Source organism: Macaca nemestrina, chromosome 4 (assembly GCF_043159975.1).
Source record: "Macaca nemestrina isolate mMacNem1 chromosome 4, mMacNem.hap1, whole genome shotgun sequence".
NCBI classification, from domain to species: domain Eukaryota; kingdom Metazoa; phylum Chordata; class Mammalia; order Primates; family Cercopithecidae; genus Macaca; species Macaca nemestrina.
In genome coordinates this window covers 102367784-102386127 of record NC_092128.1, presented here as the reverse complement: position 1 = coordinate 102386127, position 18344 = coordinate 102367784, and the positions used below count along the sequence as shown (strand labels likewise).

General features: G+C 35.7%; 1 protein-coding gene across 12 annotated transcripts in view; it reads left to right on the top strand.

Annotated features, from left to right (window-relative positions):
- Positions 1-18344, top strand: part of LOC105475828 (phosphodiesterase 1C) — a 619857-nt gene that overhangs the window by 506341 nt on the left and 95172 nt on the right. For all 12 annotated transcript variants that reach the window (XM_071094997.1, XM_071095005.1, XM_071094998.1 and 9 more), the window contains 2 exons: positions 6446-6546; positions 9093-9221. In XM_071094997.1, coding sequence (XP_070951098.1) covers positions 6446-6546; positions 9093-9221 — 230 coding nt within the window. The remainder of the gene's footprint in view (positions 1-6445; positions 6547-9092; positions 9222-18344) is intronic.

Below are 18344 nucleotides of genomic sequence, written 5' to 3'. Positions count from 1 at the left end.
ATTGTTAGTAAGGAAAAAAAGGACAGTTGGGCGATCAAAAGTGATTCCCATTACAAGTAATGCTATTCTTATTTTAAAGAAGAGAAACCTCTAATTCATAGAAATTAAAATTATTCTATTATAAAGTAGCTGTGTGGGCTACATTGTATTTCTCATCAATTCATATATTGACGTCCTAGTCCCCAGGACCTTGAAATGGGACTGTATTTGGAGAGATGGCCTTTGAAGAGGTATTAAGGTAAAATGAAGTCGTATGGATGGGCTGTAATCCATTATGACTGGTGTTCTTAGAGAAAGAGGAGATTAGAATACAGACATGCACTTGCAGGGAGAAGAATCCACTGTGAGGACACAGAGAGAATATAGCTATCTGCAAGGCAAGGAGAGAGGTCTCAGGAGAAAACAGTCCTGCTGACACCTTGATTTTGGACTTTCTCCTCCAGAAATGTGAGAAAATAATTTTCTGTTGTTTAAGCCACCTAGCCTGTGTTATTTTGTTATGGCAGCCCAAGCAACTGAGTACAGTATGGGAGCCAGGATTTGGTCCCAGCTCTGACTGTTGTGCATTTGAATATTAGGCATGCTTCTACAATATGCCTTTGGCAAAAAAAAAAAAAAAAAAAAAGCCTCTTATATTCTTACACCTCAGTATCCTCATGTGCAGTTGCTTCCAGGTATTGTGATGAGGATGAAAATGGATGTAAAAATGCACTTTGAACTCATCTATTCAACATACCTATTGTGCAGAATATACTCTGGGGACATAAAAGTGAATCATGCGCAGCTTCTTCATCTCTCACCAAAAACACCCAGCATTTATGCCAGTACAAGTTATCATTAACATAAATGTTGTATCATAGCAGTGATCACGATTTACTGCATGCTATTCTTAAATGAGCTCATTTTCCATTTGCTGTTGAATTTCCATGATCAATTCAGGCCATATTTAGAATGATTCTTAAATATAGAAACTATTTCCTACCTACTCTCTCTTTGAAATGTAGCTCAAAACAAACTTCTTTCATTGTGAGCTTACAAAAACAGTGGGGAGCATTCTGATGAATGGAGAACATACTGTGACTCTAACCTTTCATTACAAACCAAGAGGGAGAAAATGCTTTAAATCATTTCAGTGTTATAAATTGTAAGACACATAGAGAATCAAAACAACCCATTGATAAAGTGGTGTCTGGGCTTCAACATCAACAGTAATACTTTGTAAATGTAAAACATTGCAATCTGTTTGTATTACTCATTATTGTTTAACTTAAGTGCCTAGAAGATACTTGGATCCTTTCAGAATTATTTTGCTCATTTCCAAGAGAAAATCCTTAGACAGAAATAAATTGAAGAATTATCTATTGATTGAATAGATGTTCTTTGACTCTAAGTTCTAGTTTACTTTTTGATTTAGGTGAAAAGTTTTCAAACTCCAAAACTATCCCTTTGCCACTTTCCTTGCTTTTGTCAAGCAAGATGGCAGTAATCTTCCCTTTGTCTATTTTTTTTTTTTCCAGAAAGGAGAAGCTGCGTATCTTGTTTTTTTTTTTTTTTTGGTCGTTTATGACATGACCATAATTAATACAGGAAAGACTAAGGATATCAAAATTACATTTTGTTTGAAGAGTGCCAAATAATTTTATTAGGGATTGTAATTAGTAGAAATTTGGCTCCTGTAACCTTTGTTCTCTGGTGTCACATGTGTTTATTAATATGTTACATTGGATTGTAAAAGGGATTTTGCAGATGCAATTAAGGTTAACAATCAGAAGAACTTAAATAGGGAGATTAGCCTGGATTTTCCAGGTGAGCCCAATGTAAACACACAAGTTCATCAAAGTCAAGGAGGTATGGCTGAAATCAGAGGTTTCAAGTGTGAGAAGGACCCAACAGTCATTGCCAGCTTGAAGGTGAAGAGGGAAACCATGGAAAACGTTAGAAGGAAATGAATTCTGCCAATGCCCCGAATATTCTTGGAAGCAGATTTTCCCCAAGAGCCACCAGAAAGGAACACAGGCCTTTCCGAACCTTGATGTCAGCCTTGGGATACCCTGACCAGGGAACCCATCCACACTGGGCTGGGCAGAACTGTGTGCAAATAATCAGAAGTGTTTTTTTTTTTTAGACAGAGGGAGTCTCGCTCTGTCACCCAGGCTGGAGTGCAGTGGTGCGATCTCAGCTCACTGCAACCTCTGCCTCCTGGGTTCAAGTGATTCTCCTGCCTCAGCCTCCTGGGTAGCTGGGATTACAGGTGCCTGCCACCACACCCGGCTGATTTTTGTATTTTTAGTAGAGACGGGGTTTCACTATGTTGGCCAGTATGGTTTCAAACTCCTGACCTCAGGTGATCCACCCGCCTCGGCCTCCCAAAGTGCTGGGATTATAGGTGTGAGCTACCACACCAGGCCTGGAAGTGTTTTTTAAGCCTCCAAGACTGAGCATTTGTTAAGGTAGCATGGAAAACTAACAGATTACTAAAGAAACTCTATCATTCACATTAGAAAAGTCACAACTTGCTAGTAGTATCTCCTCTAACAATGAGAAATTGGCCATGTCCTTTTCCTTCAGGTTTCCTCTGGGCTGTTGTACCCCATGTCTCCTCATCTGCCCCTATATGCAGGAACAAGTGGCTTGCTTTCTTGCTGTCATACATAGCAAAACTCAAGATCCCCTATTACCGGTTGTCAAAGCATCCTTTCAGATGAACCAGTTGTGACACTCATATTTTGTAGATAGGAAAATACTGGTAGCATATGTGACTTGTACCTTGCCACTAATTGGTAATTCTGGAATAAAATGCCAGTGGGACTTTAATTTCTGACTTCTTATGGGTTGACACAAAACCCTCTGGGTTCACAGCAGTTTATTTGGAAAAGGCAAGGAAATCTGAGCTATATTAAAATAGGAAGCTCAATTTCCTCCAACATAGCTTCCCCTACTTTCTCTGTTTCTGTTAATGATGCTATCTAATACCACCTGAGGGGTTTGTTAGCCATTCAGTGAGGCCAGGAGTGTTGAGGTCATCTAACATATTGTTCTCCTCGACTGCAACCTCATCTGGTCTTCCTACCACTTGCAAAAGTCAGATAATTGCTAAGTCATATGACTTCTACCTCCACACTGTCTGTACATCCTATATGAACTTTTCAATCTAAAAATACTGCTTTTGACCAGGCACAGTGGCTCATGCCTATAATCCCAGAATTTTGGGAGACCCAGATGGGCAGATTGCTTGAGCTCAGAAGTTAGAGACCAGCCTGGGCAACATGGTGAGACTCCTATCTCTACTAAAAATACCAAAAAAACAAAAAAAAAAAAATAGCTGGGCATGGTGGTGGGTGCCTATGGTCCCAGCCCTTACTTGGGAGGCTGAGGTCCGAGGGTTGCTTGAGCCATTGGGACAGAGGTTGCAGTGAGCCAAGATTGCACCACTGTAGTCCAGCCGGGGCAACAGAGTGATACCCTGTTTAAAAACAACAACAACAACAAAAATGCTTTTATATCTCCCTTCTCTCCTCCTGTCCAAATGTCCTTCCTGAAGTGGGGAGCTGATTGCATGACTCTTCTGCGTGAGCTTCACCGCCTGCTGAATCTGGTTTATATTCCTCACTCACTCTGTTTTCTAATGCCTGACCTCATAGGGCCTCAATCAGCCTTCACTCCTGCTCCAGTCAAGGGCATCATTTTCTTACCTGAAATGAACATGCTTTTGCTGACGGGACTTGTTCATTTAGTTCATTCTGAAAATGCCCACCTTCACTTCTTTCTCTGTCAAATTTTCAAGACCGATCTTAAACATCTCTCTCCTCTGTGAAGCTGTTTCTCCCAGATACCACTTTTCTTTCTTCTTATCCCCAAAGCAGCATAACTTATTCTAAGCATGCATGGTGTTTGTTGAAAAACTAAGGTGTTAAAATGAGTTTTAAAGACAATGGTTTTGTTTTTTCTGTTGTTTTTGTTGAATGCCTGTTTAATCATTCATTGTTTTTGATTTAATAGAGGTAGGTTATACCTAAGATAGGATTTTGTTCAATTATTTGGGTAAGGAGGGAAGCGTCACTGATAGTTGTAATGTGAAAACTGTAATTATACTGTTATTTAGATGCTCTCTGCTGCCTGTGCTGATGTTCTGTGACTAGGATTTGTTTAGATATTACACTGTCTCCCATTCATAATCTTATTTTAAAATGTGAAATTAACGCTACATGACCTTAGAATAAGAGATACATGTGGGAGAGGAGGTAGAGGGAACCGGGGACAGATGGGTGGGGACAAAATATTAGGGAAGAAAAGAAAGACAATGCCAAAATGGAAAAAAAAGTCTACATATGTAATATATGTATGGATAATATCAAGAAAAATGTGCAATATAAAATTATGCCTATATAATTTTATGAAAAATTGGATAAATACATGAACAATGATCCAAAGAAAATACAATGTAAGATTACGAGTGAGAATTCTGGAGGCATGGTATGTGGCTTGTCACATGACTGGCTACGTGACCTTGGGTAAGTTCTGCACCTCACCCTGGCTTGTTTCCTTATCTGTCAAGTAGGGATAACAACAGTACCTATGATTACGGAGCTGTGAGAGTTACGTAAGTTTCTATATAAAAGCACCTAGCATAATGCCTGCCACGTTGTGGGCCCCCAAGACAATGAAGAGACTGATGAGGAGGCTCTCTGCTGCCTTTACAAGGTGTTTTGCAGCTTCGATTTTCTTGCAATCTTTCCTTATCTTGCTCATCTTTTTTTCATCTCATTTTGTTGATTTTCATCTTAGTCTGTTTTCTCTTTGACTTTCCATTCCACGTACCTCAATTTGTATTTTTGAGGTATATTATTGAAGACGCCAGAAAGCTTCCTGACATTTCATGCTGGATTCTGTTAGGAATCATTTTCAAAAATACAGTGGTTTCTTTTTCAATGAGGTATGTTTATGCTCATGTTTGCCCCAACTCTGAAGTATTCTTCATAAATTCTATGTCATTTGTTTATTTTCCCCTCACCGATTTTTAAAGAAGGCAATAATTCTCCAAAATTAGTAGTTAATTGAAAGATGCGGCTTAAGTGGGGAATTAGAAACACTTAAACGTTCATTTTAACTCATTTTGCATTAACTTATATAAATCTATTTTATGCACTAATCTTTAATTCAGACCGCAGGTCTTTTATGAGTTCACCAGTTTGGATACTCACATTTGTCTTACATCAACCCTGCCCCTATCTAAGATTTCTAGTCTCATCTCTTGAAAGTTAAATGGGAACTTAAAGACGTGCCTGAAGCAAACTGAGTGCAGAAGCTCTCTAACTTTTCTGTAAATGTTTTCTGCTCTTTCACAGTTGTCACACATATTTTGACAGCAGTTCTTTTAGTGACTGTCCAAAGCATTAAACTTAGTTTCTACAGAAATAACAACTCCAATTTTGTGTCCATATTTTATTGGTTTGTGTCATATTTAATTACATAATTATAATAACAAATACAATTTATTAAAATGCAGTTTAGAATAAACCATACTGAATCATGTAAGTATGAATTTAACTAGTAACAAAAGTGAGCAAAGGATATGAGAAGGTGGCCAGAGTCAGGCATATTCTGTCGTGTGGGCCTGGGGCAGGACCGTTTACAGAAGCGATAGGAAGTAAATCCACAGAGTCCATTAAATGGAAGTCAGTTAAGGAAGATTGAAACACAGCAGTAGTTTTCAAACTCTAGTGTGCATCAGAACCATCTAGATGGTTTGGTAAAGCATAGATTGCTGGGCCACAACCTAGAGTTTCTGATTAGTGGGATTGGGGTGGGGCTGAAAAATTTGCCAGCATTTCTAGCAAGCTCCCAGCTGACACCATCTGCATGTCCAAGGAACACGTTTTGTGAACCACTGACCCACAGCCAGTGTTGATGGTGTGGATGGGGAGAAGTCCTTTCAAACATCATCAGCATGCATAGAGCAGAAAGCCAAGTATTATTTTTCCATCTGTCTCTACCCACTTCCTAATGGATATTCCTCCTATAATCAGACGTTAGGTTTTTCTATTACTCTTCGTTCTTGGTATTGTGTTAAAATTTCTAATTTTGTGTGTGTGTGTGTGTGTGTGTGTGTGTGTGTGTGTGTGTGTCTACCTAGGCACTTTATTTAGAAGTTGAGGGAGGATGCAATGAGGGCTTTTCAAGTCTTCATGTTCATTCTCTTTGATTTCTTGAAAAAGATAAAACTACTAGTTAGCTTATTCAACCTTGCTGAACACATTGTTTTCAAATCACAAGTCTCCAAGTCTCTTCACAGGAAAATAACTTATTTCTGTCTCTCAGAAAACTTGTGTTTGGCAATAGCTTATCAGCTGCAGGGTGGAAAGGCAGCACTGTGGGTGTGTTGTCAGCAAGCTGAAGACTTTGAGAAAGAAACAGATCATCTGATTGCTCTGTAATCTCCTTTCAGAACTGGCTGACGGAGCTGGAGATCTTTGCTATAATCTTCTCAGCTGCCATCCATGACTACGAGCATACCGGAACCACCAACAATTTCCACATTCAGACTCGGTGAGGGTGTTGAAATATTTGGAAGAGAGTCAAGAGGGGTCAGAGACAGTTTTAGAAATCAGAAAGGTGTTAGTCACCTTTCTTTTGCATAGTTTTCCTATTTTGAGTTTCTGAAATAATGAACCTCTAAATGAGAGATCAGTCTGGTCAGCTTCAATCAAGACTTAGAGTTTAAGAAGCCATCTGCTCCTAATTCTCCTATTTTGTTCAGATCTCATATAGATATCCTTTTCTTCTCTATTCTAATGTTCGCTATTTGTTTATGTATGTTCTGTGCATACTCTACCTATTTCTAACAGGAAATGGGGCAGTTTACATAAAGGGCCAGATGACACGTAAAGGAAATGAATAAGGACAGTGAGGATTAGAATGTTTTTGTTGACATTAACAACATTGAACAATCTTACCCTCTGATCTCTGGGATTCTCATGAGATCTCTTCTCATCCTCTCTGGTTTCATATCTGCTCTGTTTAGTGCTTGCATCACTCCCTGTCTCAGGGCCCCGAGAGTAAGGTTGTCTCCTGTAGGCCACCTTCACCGTGAGCAACCTGTGCATTCTTCCTAATTGACTGCATAGGTAAACACAAACCTCCCATTGGAGACATTAAATATGGGTCCAAGTGCCCCACTTGGAACCTCCTGACCTGTAACAGATATTGTTAATTGATTTTGGTATTTTTTCTTACTAAACTGTGGGTTTATTCTGAGTATTCCTCTCAGCACAGAATTCCAGGCAATAGCACCAGTCAATTGTCATTTCTACTTAGAATAAACTCTTCCTTGCCCTCTCCTAGCCTAAGAACTTGCCCTCTCTTAAGACAATGATGTGGAACTGGAGATAATCTGGCAGTAGAGTTAGTTAATTATCCTTGACATAGTAATCAAAAGGAGCTAGGATATGGTGAAAGGTAGTAAGTCAAAGAGAAAGAATGTAGCAGGGCGGGATGAGAGTTTAACACCAAATAAATACTTGCCGATTTCACTTGAAAAAGCAGGTGCACACTCTAGATAGGTTTATGTTCATTAAATCAATCTACATGTATTTAATGAACTCAACACTTAATTACAGTGTACACAAAAGAAAACAATATTGTCTGATCTCTGTTCAGAAGGAGAATTTTAATTGAATGGAAGCAGACAAAAGAACTTCGGCTACTCGCTTCAGTTCCACCTTCCTGCCTCCTCATTTAGTCTCAGCTACAGAAAAGCAGCTTTTTGTGGTTCTGTTCCAAGGTCTTTAACACAGGGAATTCCGTAGAGTAGCACTGTTTAATGTGTGTCTGTGGGTAGAACCTTTGCTCTGAGGATAGAGACCATGGTGAATAGCACCTGCCCAAGAAAGATAGGTGGGTTGAGCATATGTGGGTCTTGCCTGGAGACCAGGATCAAAACCAGCCCCAACTCAGAGGAAAATGGCTTAATTACAGGAGTTGGAAAAGAGTGTCACAAAATACACATCAGTTGGTATCTAACTTACTCAACAGATGTAACAGCAGATCTTTCACCTCGGGATTTGAATGTTCTGTGTTATCTCAATAGGAGTGGGAAAATTCCAATGTGTTCAGTTAAGCTTGGTTTGGAACAAAATTTAAACATTGGCCCTGTTCAACAGAACTTTATCCAAAGCATCTCAGCCTGTGTGATCTCTGTTCAGAAAACAAAGTCTGTGACTAGGCCCTTAATCCTTTGATGAATAAAATGTTAAGCCTAACAGTTTCGGGGTATGATAGATACTGCCCAAAGTTTGGCCAATGGCAGGTGGAAGTTATCTTGGGGAAGCACTGGCCCAGCTGTCAGAAGATCTTGCCTTCATCCCAGCCCTGCCACTTGGCCACCAAAAGGCTGTAACAAGTTTTTTTAAGTCTCTGAAACTCAGCTTCCTTGGTGAGAAACAAATAATCTAAGCTTTCATTAAATTTAAGATCTTAAAATAGTATACAGTCCTGTGTTTAGTGACATTCAGCTATAGTATGGTCTTTGAGATAGGGACTAAAAACTGACATTATAATCTTTATAGTCTTTATTCTCAATTTTCCACATGTGGTTTCTGCATGGAAAAACTTTAAGATCAAGCCACTATCAGAGGTAGCTTACAGATAGTAGCCACTAGGTGAGGTGTGTTCTGAAAATTACAGCTGAAATAAATAAACCAGTGCATTCATTGAATAAAATAAAAATAAAAATAAATGTCATTCCAGAAAATATAAAGAAGTTTGACATGACCCATATTTAAAAAAAAAAAAGAAGAAAAAGCACCTTTGCCACTAATATAGGTAATTGAGATCTGGTTGTAAAACAGTTTTAAGAGAGTTCTCAGGCTGGATTTTACATATTTTCTGCCCACACATGTACCGATACTAAAATACCCTACATTCATCTATTGATGATTTGTAGTGTTAGTTGAGCTTTTGGTTCACATAAATGGCATGGGGACAAAGATCATTTCTAAGCATGGGAAAAAGTGGTAGTGCGTTCTAGCCTGTTAGAATTACCCAAATAAATTGCAACTGTTTAACATTCTGAATTTTGCTTGGTTTCTGTTCAGGTCTGATCCAGCTATTCTGTACAATGACAGATCTGTACTGGAGAATCACCATTTAAGTGCAGCTTATCGCCTTCTGCAAGATGACGAGGAAATGAATATTTTGATTAACCTCTCAAAGGATGACTGGAGGTAAGGATGAGAAAAGAGAGATTTGGAGGCCAGGGAAGGAACTCTGAAGTTGGATGAAGTATGCTGCTTTTGAGAAAATAACACCTTACCTAAAATGTTGATTAGTATTGCTTTCTCTCTCTTTCTTTCTCTCACACTCACCTTCTCTTTGTGTATGTATGTATGTCTTATTTCTCTCTCTTTTTTCTTTATACAGATATTCAAATGTTTATAAATAAAATCTATAGAATGTTATGATTAAGTTCCAACTACTTTATTCTGCCATCTTTACATTGCTTTTTATTGATGAATTGGGAAGTGAAACCAGTTTGAGTCAAATAATTCGATGTTGTCCTAAAAATTCTCAAAGAAGAAAGTTTGAAAAATAACTTCTAACAGTGTTCAACTGAGGACACTTTTGATATATTTGCTTTTTTTTTTTTTTAACTCTAGGAAACTTGTGTTGCTTTTATCTGAATTCGTTAAATCTGAATTTTGTCTTTCATTTAATAACATGTGTTTTTCACCCTATATTTGATTTGGACTTCTTATCAATCTTTTGACACTTTCTAAGGAAATTATTTGACACTTAAAAAAATTATGTACACTTAATTCTGTTGCATGAATTTAGGCACATACCTGTGTTTTGAATATGGACTCAGTCACTTGCTAGCTGTATGACATTTGGGAAGTGACTCAATATCTTTACATCTTTAAAAATTTAATTTCTTGAAAATAGATAATAACATTTATTCTGCAGTTGGAATACATTATGATAAACAACAGAATCATTTTAAAATGCTTACCACACTTTGTGTCATATATAGCAAGCCAATAAATCATTGTAGCTATAAATATAGGTTAAGGCACTTCAAACCTTGCAGGCAGAGATCATCTAAATCCTTACAAAATTCTGAATCCGTTGTGACTGAAAGAGTCCTTATATTTTAATTAAATAATCAGCTGTTTATTGGGTATTTATGTGCTCACCATCTTTCAAGGATTCGGAGAAATAAACTGTACTGAACAATAAATCTGAGAGGCTGATTTTTATTAAGAGTGGCTAAGAGTTTCCATGTAGCTTTAGTTTATTAAAACATATGGAAATATTTGACTTAAATTTTATTGGAATATGCTAGACTTAGCCAGCATCTGAAAAATTCAGAGCAATTCAATTAATCATTGCACAACTTCAGGAAAAAAGTAACCCTCCATGCAATTGAACTATTAGTAAAAGTTATAATAAAAGATTTGATTACAAAAATTTCCCCCCATTCTGTAGGTTGCCTGTTCACTCATGATAGTTTCTTTTGCTGAGCAGAAGCTCTTTAGTTTAATTAGATCCCATTTGCCAATTTTGGCTTTTGTTGCCATTGCTTTTGGTGTTTTAGTCATGAAGTCTTTGCCCATGCCTATGTCCTGAATGCTATTGCCTAGGTTTTCTTCTAGGGTTTTTATGGTTTTAAGTCTTACTTTAAGTCTTTAATCCATCTTGAGTTAATTTTTGTATAAAGTGTAAGGAAGGGGTCCAGTTTCAGTTTTTTGCATATGGCTAGCCAGTTTTCCCAACACCATTTATTAAATAGGGAATCCTTTCCCCATAGCTTATTTTTGTCAGGTTTGTCAAAGATCAGATGGTTTTAGATGTGTGGTGTTATTTCTGAGGCCTCTGTTCTATTCCATTGGTCTGTATATCTGTTTTGGTACCAATACCATGCTATTTTGGTTACAGTAGCCTTGTAGTATGGTTTGAAATCAGTTAGCATGATGCCTCCTGGTTTGTTCTTTTTCTTTAGAATTGTTGTGGCTATACAGGCTCTTTTTTAGTTCCACATGAAATTTAAAGTAGTTTTTTCTAATTCTGTGAAGAAAGTCAATGGTAGCTTGATGGGGATAGCATAGAAATAAAACGTGGTACTATGGGCTATAACTATAAATAAGTTTCCACCACATCAGGGTGTTCCAATACATAATCTATTCCATGATTTTATTCTCTCTTTGAGATATTTTTGTTTCACTCTCTCTTCAAGATAATAAAGCTAGTACAGAATAAGAAACACAAATATACAAGGGTAGCACATAAACAGATTTCACTAATCTTTATTTTCAAGTGACTATTTTGGCCATTTTTTATACTAAATTCACCTGTGTTTTGCTAAATCACTAATTTTGTAACTTTTTTTTTAATCAGAGGCAACATTCAAATTATTCACAACTGGTACTTCACAAATACCAACTTATAAGAACAAGAGCTAAAGATGAACACTAAGTATGCTTGCATTGATATATAGCAATGCATTCCAGTGTGAACCAATATGTCTGGTTTATTCCAGGTGACTATGGGTTTAGATCCTGCCTATGTCAGCCTCACTACCCTAGTTGTAGATTGAAAGAATGAATGAGACTTATGATTATAGTAGAGTGGAAATACAAATTATATAGCTAAGTTTTTGACAAAATTGTAGCTAAGCAGAAGTAGAAAATCTATAAGAAAAGTATATGTAACAGAAGTAGTATACGTATGTTTGGAAAATATGTTAAGAGGCAATTATGCAAGCTTTAGAACACTTTACTAGATTGTCAGGAAGCCAGGATTATACGCTGTCTAAACAAGCCCTCACACAAATCCTTCAAAACCATGATATATCTGAATATGTGTGAAGCTGTTCTCTGCCATATTCAAACCTTTTATTATTATTATTACTTTGAGACGAGTCTCACTCTGTCGCCCAGAGTGGAATGCAGTGGCATGATCTCAGCTCACTGCAACCTTTGCTTCCCAGATTCAAGTGATTCTCCTGCCTCATCCTCCCGAGTAGCTGGGACTACAGGCATGCACCACCAGCCCTGGCTAATTTTTTGTATTTTTAGTAGAGATGGGGTTTCACCATGTTGGTCAGGCTGGCCTCATACTCCTGACCTCAAACGATCCACTGGCCTTGGCCTCCCAAAGTGCTAAGATTATAGGCATGAGCCACTGTGCCTGGCCACCTTTTGTTATTTTTTTCAAACCATTTTTATTAGTTTTTTAAATTATATTTTAAGTTCTGGGATACATGTGCAGAAAGTGCAGTTTTATGCATGTGCCATGGTGGTTTGCTGCACCCATCAACCTGTCATCTATGTTAGGTATTTCTCCTAATGCTATGCCTTCCCTAGCTCCCCACCCCCTGACAAGCCCCGGTGTGTGATGTTTCCTTCCCTGTGTCCAGCCATATCTGATATATTGCTTACTGAACCTGTACAGAGTTTGTATTTTGAGTATAAATAAGTTTTGCCTGCTAAAACAAAATATCAACAATCTTCAGAGCAATATAACAGAACCCAGATTCCCTACAACTTATATCTATAATATTCAGGTTACAATCTAAGTGACATATAAAGATCAGGAAAAAATGATTTCTTAGCAAGGCAAAAGACAATCAATAGATATACACTCTAGGATAAACCATTGTTAGAATTATCAGATGAGGACCTTGGACTTTTAAAACAATTATTATTTCCATGCTCAGTGACATAACGAAAAATGTGCTTGTATTGAATAAAATATGGTAAGGTTTGTGAGTAAAATGAAAATATAAATGAAAAACAAATTTTAGAACTAAAAAATAAAATATCTACATTTAGAATTTGCTACATAGGCTTAGTGCATGGCAGAAAAGACAGAAGAAAGAAACAGTGACTTTTAAAAGTTCATTTTTCGAATTTGAAAGTTGGAAATTATTCAATTTGAAAAAGTAAGAGGAAAAAGATGTTTTAAATGAGTAGAATGTTAGGGACATGTGGGATAATTTTATGTGAGCAAACATAAGGGCAATTTGAGTCTCAGAAGGAGAGAAAAGAGAGAGAATAGGAAAGAAAAAGAATTTGAAGAAATAATGACTGAACAGTCTCCAAATATTGCCAAACATATAAATAGACAGATTCAAGAAATTCAGCAAACCTAAAACAGGATAAATTTGATGAAAAAACGCCTAGGCACATATTATAGTCAAACTGCTAAGAAGCAAAGATAAAATTAAAGAAAAATGGCAAATTACATTTAGGAGAACAAGTTGAATTACAGTAGACTATTTCTCAGAAACTATGGAGGCCAGAAAACAATGGAATAATTCATTTAAAGTACTAAAAAGAAAAAAAAAAGCCAACACAGAATACTACATCCTGTGAACATGAACTTCAAGAATGAAGATGAAATAAAATTATTTTCAGATAATAGAAAACAACAGGAATGTGTCACTAATGGAGCCACGTTATAAAGGATGCTAAATAAATTTCTTTAGAGCTTTCATTGAGGTAGTTTCAAAAATATTATTTTGTTATTTTATATTTTATTAATTTTTAGATTAATAAATCTAAATATTTATTGGAAGGAAAATGATATAGTGAAATCAGACTTTTAGGAAAGAATAAAATGATAAATATCTGGGAAAATATAGAAGACCATTTTTCTTCATTTATTTAAATTGTGCATTTGACCATTTGAAACAAAAATTACAACACCATCTCATGGGGCTTATATGTAGAGAGGTGTAATACATGTGACAATGATAACATAAAGACCAGTTAATGTTAGTAAATGGACCTATACTGTTGCAGGATTTTTACATGTTACACAAAGTTGTACAATAGACAGAAAATTAAAGATGTATGTTGTAATCCCCAAACAACCACTAAAAAGATTAACCATAATAGCTAAAAATTGTTGAAGTTTACCCATTTATCAAAAGATAAATTTAAATTGACCATTTAGCAGTGGATAAATTAAAATTAATTTAAAAAATAAATAATACAAAAAATATCTCAAGCAGAAAAGTTTTTGTGAAGGGAAAAAAGCAAAGATGACAATCAGAAAACAAACAATAAGATGTTAGACCCAAATCCAACTAAATTAATAATTACATTAAATGTTAAAGGACTAAACATTCCACTTAAAAGGAAAAGGTTATTAGAATTGATAAAAAGGCAAGCCTTAATTGCAATTGTACAAGAGATACACTTTAAATATAAATACACTAAAAGGCTCAAAGTAAAAGTATGTAAAATGTACCAAACAGTAGGAATAAGTAGAATGCAGTGGTGATATTAATATTAACTAAAATGAACTGCAAGAAAAAGGATGTTGTGAAAGAGAAAGGAGATTTTCTGATAATAAGAGCGTCATCAGAAAGACACAACAATCATAAATAAGTATTAGGTAACTATAGACTTCCAAAATTTAAAATGTAAAAATTGATAGGAGAAAAAGGAGAAATATGTATTTTCACAATCATAGGAGGTTTTAAGATTCTTACCTTAGCAGTTGATAGAAAAACTGGGCAAAAATATCAGTAAGAACCTAAGAGGATTTGAACAACATCAACCACTTTGCCTTAATTAATACTTATAGAACACCACGCAATAACTGAAATATACATATTCTTTTCAAGTACACATGCTGGGACATTTTAAAATAAGTTTTAATAATTTTAAAATATCATAAGCTTTAAGAGTATGTTCTTTGACCTTAATGGATTTAAATTAGAGATCAATAAGAATAAGATATCTAGGAAAATCTCGTACATTTGAAAATTAACGCTCTTCTAAATAATTTGTGGATCAAAAAGTAATCAGAGGAAACTAGGAAACATTTCAAATTTATCAAGAATGAAAATGCAATATATTAAAAATGTGTGCAATACTATTAAAACAGCACCTAGAGGAAATTTATAGCTATAAATGTTCATAGCAGGAAAGAAAAAAGTTCCAAACCCAATGACTTCAGGAGCTAGAACAAAGCAGTAATGTAAATTCAAAGTGGATAGAAGAAATTAGTAATGATAAGAGGAAAAATCAATAAAATAGAAAAAATAAACAGAAAAAAATTAACAGAGCTAAAGCTGTTCTTTGAAAAGGGCAACATGATTGACAACCTTCTGTCTAGACTGGTCAATAAAAAGGAGAAAACACAAAGTACCAATATTAGATCCTACAGATATGAAATACATAAAAAAAAGTTACAAACAACTTTATCTCAATAAATTTGACAACTTTGATGAAGTGGATAAATTCCTTGCAAAATACAACTTACCAAAACTCACACAAGATGAAACAAAGTCTGAACAATCCTATGTCTGTTAAAAAAATTGACTTTGTCATCAAAAATATTCCCACAAAGAAATATCCATCCTTGGATAGTTTAACTGGTGAATTCTATCAAATATACAAAGAACAGATAATAACAATCTTATGCAAGTTTATTTAGAGAAGGAAGAAATACTATGCAAAATACCCTGGCAAAAAAATTCATAAAAGGAATATTAAAGATTAATGTATTTTATGAACATAGTTATAATAATTTTCAGTAAAATATTAACTAATTGAATATAACAATATACTAAGAAGATAATATATCATGTGTTATAGTTAATTTTATGTGTCAACTCACCTGGGCCTCAGTGTGCACAGATATTTGGTCAAGCATTATTCTGTTGTTTCTGTGAGGGCATTTTTGGATGGGATTAACATATAAGAGGGTAGACTGAGTAAAGCAGATTGCCCTTCCTAACATGAGTGGACCTCATTCAACCAGTTGAAGGCCTAACTAGAACTAAAAGGCTGACCCCCTCCCAAGTAAGAGAATTCTTTCTGCCTGTCTTTGAACGAGAACAGTGGCTCTTCCTGGTTCTTGAGCTGTCAGCCTTCAAGTTGGAAGTACAATTTTGGGTGTCCTGGATCTCCAGCTTGCTGATTTATCCTGCAGATCTCGGGACTTGTCAGCCTGCATGATTATATGAGTCGCTTCCTTATAATAAATCTCTTTCTTTATATGTGTATATCCTATTGGTTTCTCTGGAGAATCCTGACTCATATATTGGGCTTATCCAAGGAATGCAAGATTAATTCTGCATTCAAAAATTAATTAAAAGAATTCACCATATTTAAAAACAAACAGAAAATCATACAGTCATCTTAATAGATACATAACAAGCATTTGTTGACAAAATTCAACACTCATTCATGATAAAAACTCTCAGCAAGCCAGAAACAGAAGGGAGCTTCCTCAATTGGATAAAGGGCATATGTGAAAAACCTATAACTAACATCAAGCTTGATGGTGAAATATTGAATGTTTTTTCCCTAAGACTTGGGAGCAAGACAAAGATTCTTGATCTTACATTCATCAACATTGTTAAGATGTTAATAACAAATGACATGATTGTCTAGGTAGAAAATCCTAAGGATCTGTAAAGGAGCTACTGGAACTCATAATGAATTTTGCAAGGTCATAGAATACAAGGTTAGTGTAAAAACCATTATACATATACATATATGCATATATACATATATCTATATATAGAGAGAGAGAGGGAAAGAGAGACTAGCAGCAAACCATTGGAAAATAAAATAAAATAATTTTTTACAACAGCACAAAACATATAAACTAGTAGTAACTTTCAAAAACAAGTGCAACTCATGCTCACTAAAGATTACATAGCATTGCTGATTATAGAGGACCTAAATACATTGGGAGATATACTGTCATCTTGTAGTGGAACACTCAGTATTGTAAAGGTGTCAAATATTCCAAAATTTATTTATTGTTTCAATACAATTCTAATCAAAATTCCAGCAGAATTATGTTGGAAATTGTGACGATTATTATAAACTTTATGTGGAAATGCAAAATAATACTTTTTAAATGAAGAACAAGGTTAGAGAACTCATATTTCTTGATTCAAAGCATGCTTAAGTTACAGTATTCAAGGCAGCATTTCATTGGTGAAAGATGGACATACCTATGGGACAGAATTCAGAGTTTTGAAATTGACTCATCAATTGATTTATGACAAAGGTGCCAAATTAATTCAATGGGGAAAAGAAAATATTTTCAACACATGGTTTTGGAACAAAGGGAAAAAATAACTTTGACCCTTATCACATACCATATTCAAAAAATAGCTCAAAATTGGTTATAAACCTAAACGTAAAAGCTAAAATGGCAAGAATTCCAGAGGAAAACAGTTAAGTCCTTGGAAGTAGATGGAGGTTTCTCAGATAGGACAGAAAAAGCATGAAGCATTTTTTAAATGATAAATTGAACTTCATAAAAATTAAAACCTTTCGCTCTTTGGAAGACACCGTTAAAAAAAAAAAGCAAGCCAAGAAATTGGAGAAATTATTCACAACACTTACGTTTTACATATGTTTTGAATCCAAAATGTGTAAGGTACTTTTATAATTCAATAATAAGAAAACGATTCAATTTTTTAATGAGAAAGGTTTGAAACAGACATTTCCCTAAAAATTGTATACAAATGGAATATAAGTGCATGAAAATGTGCCTGACATAATTAGTCATTCAAAGAAATGTAGATTAAAACCACAATGAGATACCACTACATATCCATCAGAAGAATGGCTGAAATTAAAGACTGATTAGAGTAGGCAAAGAAAAACTGAAAATGTTAGACACTAGTGGTCAAATGTGAAGTGATACAACCACTTTGAAAAATATTTGGCAGTTTCTTTTCTTTTTTTTCCAAGATGGAGTCTCGCTCTGTCACCCAGGCTAGAGTGCAGTGGCGTGATCTCACCTCATTGCAACTTCCGCCTCCTGGGTTCAAGCAATTCTCCTGTCTCAGCCTCCTGAGTAGCTGGGACTACAGGCACACGCCACAACACCCAGCTAATTTTTGTATTTTTAGTAGAGATGGGGTTTCACCATATTGGTCAGGCTGGTCTCGAACTCCTGACCTCAAGTGATCCACCCACCTCAGCCTCCCAGAGTGTTGGGATTACAGGCGTGAGCCACCATGCCAGGCTGGCAGTTTCTTATAAACACTCAGCTATCTTATAAACCAGTCATTCTGCTTCTAGGTATTCACCCCAGATAAATGAAAACATATGTGTCTACACAAAGATTTATGTATGAATACCCATAGTAGCTTTATTCACAATAGTCCCAAACTAGAATCTGATAGCTCGAATGTCTGCTAGCTGGTAAATGGATTACAAATTGTGGTATGCTGATATGATAGTATACCACTCTGCAATAAGAGAAAATGAACTATTGATGAACCACTATATAGACGAATTGTAAATCATTATGCTGAGTAAAGAAAGAGTACATTTTGTATTTTATGTATGTGTGTATGTGTCTAT